Below are 7,174 nucleotides of genomic sequence, written 5' to 3' on the forward strand. Positions count from 1 at the left end.
ATGAAAGTATTTTTACCATGCAATGCAAAGGCTGTATGTTGTACAATTTACTAATAAAGCAATAAAACTAAAATGTTGATTCACTCAAGCCCTATTTTTAATCAACAACCCACATACACTTAATAAAATGTGAATTTAATATTAATCTACAGCTGTAATACGTGGAATTTAGATGTGATGGTGGTGGTGAATATTACAAAACATACTGCCGGTGTCAAATCAGCAAAGCACAATATTTCTCCTACAATAACAAATACATGGCTGTCAGTGAACATGATGAGAAGCATTATTTCAGCATAGCACAAAGTAGTTGTAGAGTAATTCAGATTTGAGCTGAAAGGAAGATTTAATGGTTTAATAATCTGAGATGGAGATCTCACTTGTGTCCTTCTTTGTGTGTCCATTCCAAAGCTGCTCGTCTGATTGGAAGGACTGGGGACCTGGCAGACGCTGCAGTCGCAACATTAGACTGTCTTTGCATGCTCAAGTCCATCTATTCACTACTGTTCCACTGTGATGCCAACAACTCAACACTCAACCACATGAACACAAACACAAAATACATACAATTACTTATGTCTACATGCAATAACTGTTACAAATTTTTATGTTCCACATTGACATGTCTCTCAATCTTAATACCACACATATCATAACACTGTAGCTCATTTTCATTCATTTGAATCAGCTGGTCTTGCAGGTATACGTATGTTCTCTTGCAAATATCACAATCAGTCTTATGCATATTGCTGTTTTACAAATTTCAGAAAGAATTATATCTAAGAAAGCAATCATAGGCTACACATAAACATGGATAAGAATGAATATAAAATGTTCCAACACAGTGGAAAATATAATCACATGAATTTGGAATGGAAAATATGACAAATTCTCCTGCCTCGTTTAAACAATAATGAACATGCCACGGTTTAAGCTTATACCCTCAGGATCAACACATTTTCCCTTTTTGCGTGTGATGCGGTAATGCCTGTGTAATTTAGCATAGCACCGAAGCCCTGTAAAAACAGGGAAGGAACATTTTAAATACGGGTTCTACTTTGTCAGCATGAGTAACAGTCAGTCCAAAAACACTTGCTCACCTTCCTCACACATGCAGCTATCATAGCACTTGTTGTTGAAGCCGCGGTTGTGAAGCTCACATACATGTTTTCTGAGATTGCAGCAAGACCCTGAAAAGTTCATGAGAAAGAGGTAAAAATGGTGTCATCATTTATTTCACTTAATCAGATTTGACTTTGAATAATACTACTGGGGTCGGAAAGATTTTGAATGTTTTTGAACATAAGTCTCTTATGCTCACCAAGGCTGAATTTATTTGATCAAAAATACAGTAAAAACAGAAATAATGATACAAAATATCTTTTGTATCATTATAAATGTCTTTACTGTCACTTTTGATCAATTTCATAAGTTATTGCTGAATAAAAGTATTATTAAAAAATCTTCTGTGGTAGTACATTACATTATAATTACTCAAATTACAAAGAGAAATGCATGTGGGAAACGTCACCTGGCAGACAATCTAGGTGATGTTTGCAGCTCTTATCTGATGTAAGTGTCACAAGCTCAGAGCTGGGGCTTTTTGTGGCCTGTTTGTCAGAACCTGGATAGAAACAGAGCAATGGCATTATGAGTATATTTGTATTTTACCATCTTAAATTTAAGTAACATCTTAATAACATTTACTACATTTCATTTTTACACATTAGGGAATTTGACATTTGGCGTTTTCCATGCAGAGACTGATGAGGTATGGGGGAAAATGTGCCTAATAGTCCTAAATGGCTCATTCCTGTGTTCCCAAATGTAAAGCAATACACATTATTCTGAGAAACGATGTAGCATATATTGCAAAACATGCACAGATTATCTCAGGTCACCATTTCAAAGCAAGCATACTTAAAAACTGAATCTCCCAACATTAAAACTCACAAACAAAAAAACAGAACAAAATATCTCTATTTGTATATGAAACATTTACCTACCTCGCCTCTTAGAAAATTGCTTTTTGTGTGCAGGCCTCATATCTTCATAATCGGTCCAGTCGAAGAATGCCACGTTGAAAGTGGGCGTCACATCTCCACCTGAATAACTTCCGACCTGAAGTACAAAACAACATATTTAGTATTCATGCCACTATATGAGGTGTTGAAATTACACTTTTTCATATGAATGTAAATCATTTGTTAATCCTGGTCTGTTTTATACCTTTTTGAGCCAATAAAACAAGAAATTGATTAATGTGTGAATTTAATTGATGGCATGAACCTATTATCCTTCATAATGTGGTTCATTGGGATTCAATTTTACTAAGCATGTTTCTAGACACTGATAGATGAGAAGCTGAGATATTTTTTTAATCAGTGTGACTGAAAAGACTGAACAGCTAGATGATGGTTACCTGTGGTTTACTGGAGGGGGTTGGCTTTGTGGAGGGCTCCCCACCAACTGCTGCAGTTACTAGCGATATGAAGGAGCCAACAGTAGCTGCAGGAAACACTGGCTCTGTGGGACTCCCAAAGGAGTTTTTATTGAGCCTTTGATCAAAAGAAAGCCTCCGTTTCTTCCCTGATGCCAAAGACACTATGCAAAGAAAATGCCAAGCAGATAATTAAAAAAAGGCATTTATAAAGGAGTTTTACTTTGGAAAGTTTGAGAGTTTCTTTTACCTTCATCATGAGTCCTAACAATGTGCCCTCCGAACACATTGCGACCAGTGGGACGTCTCATTGCCTTCTCAGGAGTCTCAGCACCAGGAGAGATATTCATTTGCTCTGGAATTAAATAATCAAACCCCATGGAGGTCCTCTTTTTTGGAGTGATTACCTGTCTTTTATCTCCTGGCTCCATCTCTAAGCAGACGGGACTGAGGCCTTCCAGGTCTGGCCCTTCATTTTGGGTGTGGAACACAGTAATGCGGGGCCTTTCTCTGAGCTGACCTGCTGTCATCCTCTCCTTGCGACCTCTGTACTTCCTGTGATGACTGTGTTGATGTATGGAAGCCTCTGGCCTGGGCGTGATAATGACATTGTCGCTGAAGAATTCCATGGCTGAATTGTGGCCCGTTTCGGTGCTCAGTGTCATGGTCACCATGCCAAGGAGGAGAAATGAGCCGAAATACCAACATAAAGCCACCATTCTAGGGGTAGAAAAGATTAAACAAATAATACAGCTTTAAAGGGGTCATATGATGCGATTTCAAGTTTTCCTTTCTCTTTGGAGTGTTACAAGCTGTTCGTGAATAGATAAGATCCCTAAAGTTGCAAAGACTAAAGTCTCAAACCAAAAGAGATATTCTTTATAAAAGTTAAGACTGGTCAACGCCCTCCTGAAACGACTCGTTCTAACACGCCCCCACATGTCTACATCACGATGTGGGAAGATTCGCATAACGCCGCCCAAATGTTCACGCAAAGAAAGAAGGTGTAACTTTATTGTTGCTGCCACCGCCGCTGCCATGTTGTGAAGATGCTGTGTGTGTTTCGTTGTGAAAGCGAAACTACTTTGTTTGGCTTTCCAAAAGAGGACACGACTAGAAATCAGTGGTTAAGTTGTATGTACAACACTGTTCCAGAACACTTCAACCCAAATATGCAGATGTGTGCAGCACATTTTATGGAGGACTGTTTCCTGATCCTGGAAGAGTAGACTACAATGCCGGCTGTTCTGACTCACAGACTGTAAGTACGTTTTTTATATTTAAAGAATTTGCCACTGACGATTCAAACGCGAGTTTTGAGCAGTGTAGAGAAGTGCTTGTTGTTTGTCATTTCTCCGATCACAAATGCAGACATGGTTTTATGTTTACGCAGCACGATGCAACGCAACACGTAAAAAGACAGTATAATTATGTCCCCACTGGATGCAACAAACGGCTCGTTTATAATGGGTTTTAATGTTTTTGTCTTGTCGCTCCAGCCGGGACAAGGCATCACAGTATGGTAGGGGCGTAACATTTCCATCACACGCTTGAGGGATTCGGGCAATCACAACGCACTGGATAGCTGGCCAATCACAGCATACCTCGCTTTTCAGACCGATGAGCTTTGTAAAAATCGACACGTTTCAGAAAGGAATAGAGGAGAAACAATAATGTACAGTATGTGGAAAAGAATGTGTTTTTTGAACCTTAAACCGCATAAACACATTTCCTTACACCAAATACACCAAATAATGTTCTTTTTAGCAACATCATATGATCCCTTTAAATAATAATGAATCACTATTTACTACTATTCAAAACTTTTGGGTGAGTAAGATTTATTTATTTGTTTATTTTTTTGGACTGAATTCCTCCTTTTATTTAACAAGGATGCATTATTAGACTGAAGTGACAGTAAAGACATTTATAATGTTATTTATTTCTATCTCAAATAAATATTGTTCTTTTGAACTTTCTATTCATAAAATAATCCAGAAACAAATATTAAGAAGCACTAGAATCAAAACTGTTAATAATAAGAAATGTTTTTTGAGCACCAAATCAGCGTTTTAAAATTATTTCTGAAGGATCATGTGACACTGAAGCCAGAGTAATGGCTGCTGAGAACTCAGCTTTGTTAACACAGGAATAAATTATTTCATATGATTATGATTTTTTTATTAATATAAAGATTCATATTCCTTAATATGATGATGACCTGATAAAATGCAGTGAAAAAAGGAAACTGTAATATAATGCAAGTCTCCAAAAATCTGTTCTTATTTTAAGCATTGAGTCACAGTACAAACAATTAATTTAGATTGAGTTACTGGCTTTGAGACAGCTAAATGTAGATGGGCAGAAGATTCCCTCTTATTCAAACATAAGATCTTCAAAAAACCACCTGGTCTCACCACAAGCTTGTAGGAAAAATAATGTCTTGAAATAAACCAAAGCAAAGCAGCAAGACAGACCATTTGACGTTATGTTGCTCTTCCTTTTGTGAACATTTGCATAGCTTTGGGAGTTGTGCCAAGCTCTACATTGGGTCTTTGATCTTGACACCACTGGACAGCACTGAATAAATGTTGGGCAAAGATTCTGCATAAGCAATGGTGTCTGGGGGAGTTTAAAAGTGTTATATTCCCTATCTGACTTGTTACAATATAATATTCAAACAGACATGTAAGCGCACTCGCTCTAACTGCAATTTTTCTAAGCATCTTAGAGATGAGGATGAAGAGAACTGATCCAAGCCAATGGATTTTTATCCTCAGAAAATGGATTATACACACTGAGCAGATGAGTGTGACTAATTAAACAAGCAAATTTAGCTTTCATGTAGGCTACTGACAGACTAGAGTTGTGATAAATCCAACATTTCCCAACTGCTGCTGCATTTACATATATGAACGGCAAAACTTGGAGAGTTAACTAAGAGCTTATGATTTGGATGCTATAGATAAAGCCTGAGGATGTTGAAAGATTTACTGGAAAATGATTCGGTTTAGTTTAACTTTTCCAGATGTTGGTGTAAAATCATCATATACACTCTAAAAAATGCTGGGTTAAATACAACCCAGTGCTGGGTTGTTAAATGTTTAACCCAACCTTCTGGTTAGTAACCCAACCGCTGGGTCAAAACAGCCCAATTGCTGGGGTTGTCCCTATTTTACCCAGCACTGGGTTGTATTTAACCCAGCATTTTTTAGAGTGTATGGCAGCACAGTTTTATGAAAATATTACAAATTGCAGGAGGCACTAACTGATAAACTTCAGAAAAGTATCTTTTAAACATTAGTTCCCATAACCAATTTACCATAAAAAGAAAATGCAATCATTTGAAGGTTGCTGCAATAACAAATTTCTCTTTGAAGCACGGCATAATTTACCAGAAAATTAAACAAATAATAAGTGTCTCTCTGTTTCCTATGCACTTAATTATTCAAATCTGCATATGCAGCTGATCATGTGTTCATTATTAATTTCAGGATCCCATGCTGTGCACGCCAATGCTGCTCAGGAGGAGCCTAAAAATATCAAAGCTTCACCCCTTTCTCTCATTAGTCTGTGTAAACAGTGACATGATTAATTCATTGGGGAATGAGAGACTCCACTTTTCCTACTCTTGAAACTATTCACTTTGGAAGCAACTGTACTATGCATCTCATATAATACTTTATATGAGCAATAACGTTTCAACAATTTCTGTAGCAACACCGTTAACACAATGACATAGCCTACTTAATGCAGCTATACAAACCTGAATTAACATTTACTGATCTATAATAGTTTTAATATGGCAGAATTGTTGACCCGTACTTCACAAAACAGCTCAATAATGACTAAAGAACAATAACAAACATTCAAGAGAAAAGAATAGCGAAAGTGATCACCTGTTCTCCGTTGTGTGCTCCGTTCTTTCTGGTTGCAGTCCGCAATGAGCGCGCGTGTCTCTATAAGTCTCGAGCTCTCACTGAAGACAGTCACGGGCGTCGCCTAACCTAAATACCTGAACAAAAGAAGCGCTCGCCTCGCATCTCATCAGACTGACTCAAACAATGGTGTGAGTCTGACGGGTTTGAATGGTTCAGGTTTTGGGAAATGTGTTCATGTTTAATATTGTTTGTAAAATGTGTTATACATTAAGGAACTATTTATGAAATATTTAGGCCTATGTGTTTACACCATAATGTTCAGTTAGCCTATCAGTTATCATTCAAAATTTGAACATACAGTCTTCAATTACAATTAGTACAATTAGTTTAGAAAAAGCAAACTCCAGCAGGGTGTAAAACGGTTACTTACCAATACATGGATTTTAAATATTTGAGTTAAATTAATATTTTATATTATATCATTATTATTTTAGATTAATATAAAACCTCTGCTAAGAGGCAAAAGCAAACATATTTCAATATACATTATTTATATTATATAATTATATATATATATATATCTATGCAAGCACTCGTTGGAAATGTAACGCCCCCTTACCATAATCGCAAGCTTCATCTTTCAAAATAAATGTAAAGACAAGACAGAGCACAAAAGGGAATAGTCTCGTGACAGTCACAGTGATGTAGCTGGTATGTGTTTGCAGTACACAAGCCACGGTTAAGACAGCTGACTCCACTGTGATCTCTCTCTGTCTCTCTCTCTCTCTCTCTCTCTCTCTCACACACACGCACACACACACACACACACACACACGCACGCACGCACGCACAC

General features: G+C 37.2%; 1 protein-coding gene across 1 annotated transcript; it reads right to left on the reverse strand.

Annotated features, from left to right (window-relative positions):
- Window positions 1-903: 903 nt before the first annotated feature.
- Window positions 904-6,406, reverse strand: LOC107593437 (draxin-like). Its single transcript, XM_016283160.1, has 7 exons — window positions 6,340-6,406; window positions 2,691-3,160; window positions 2,423-2,604; window positions 2,007-2,121; window positions 1,532-1,624; window positions 1,101-1,190; window positions 904-1,016 (listed from the first exon to the last, which is right to left on the reverse strand). Exons 2-7 carry the CDS (start codon window positions 3,157-3,159, stop codon window positions 904-906), a joined length of 1,062 nt encoding a protein of 353 aa, XP_016138646.1. The 5' UTR covers window position 3,160; window positions 6,340-6,406.
- Window positions 6,407-7,174: the final 768 nt, after the last annotated feature.

The sequence above is a fragment of the Sinocyclocheilus grahami genome, unplaced genomic scaffold, assembly GCF_001515645.1.
Source record: "Sinocyclocheilus grahami isolate Dianchi unplaced genomic scaffold, SAMN03320097.WGS_v1.1 scaffold170.1, whole genome shotgun sequence".
In the NCBI taxonomy this organism is placed as follows: Eukaryota; Metazoa; Chordata; class Actinopteri; order Cypriniformes; family Cyprinidae; genus Sinocyclocheilus; species Sinocyclocheilus grahami.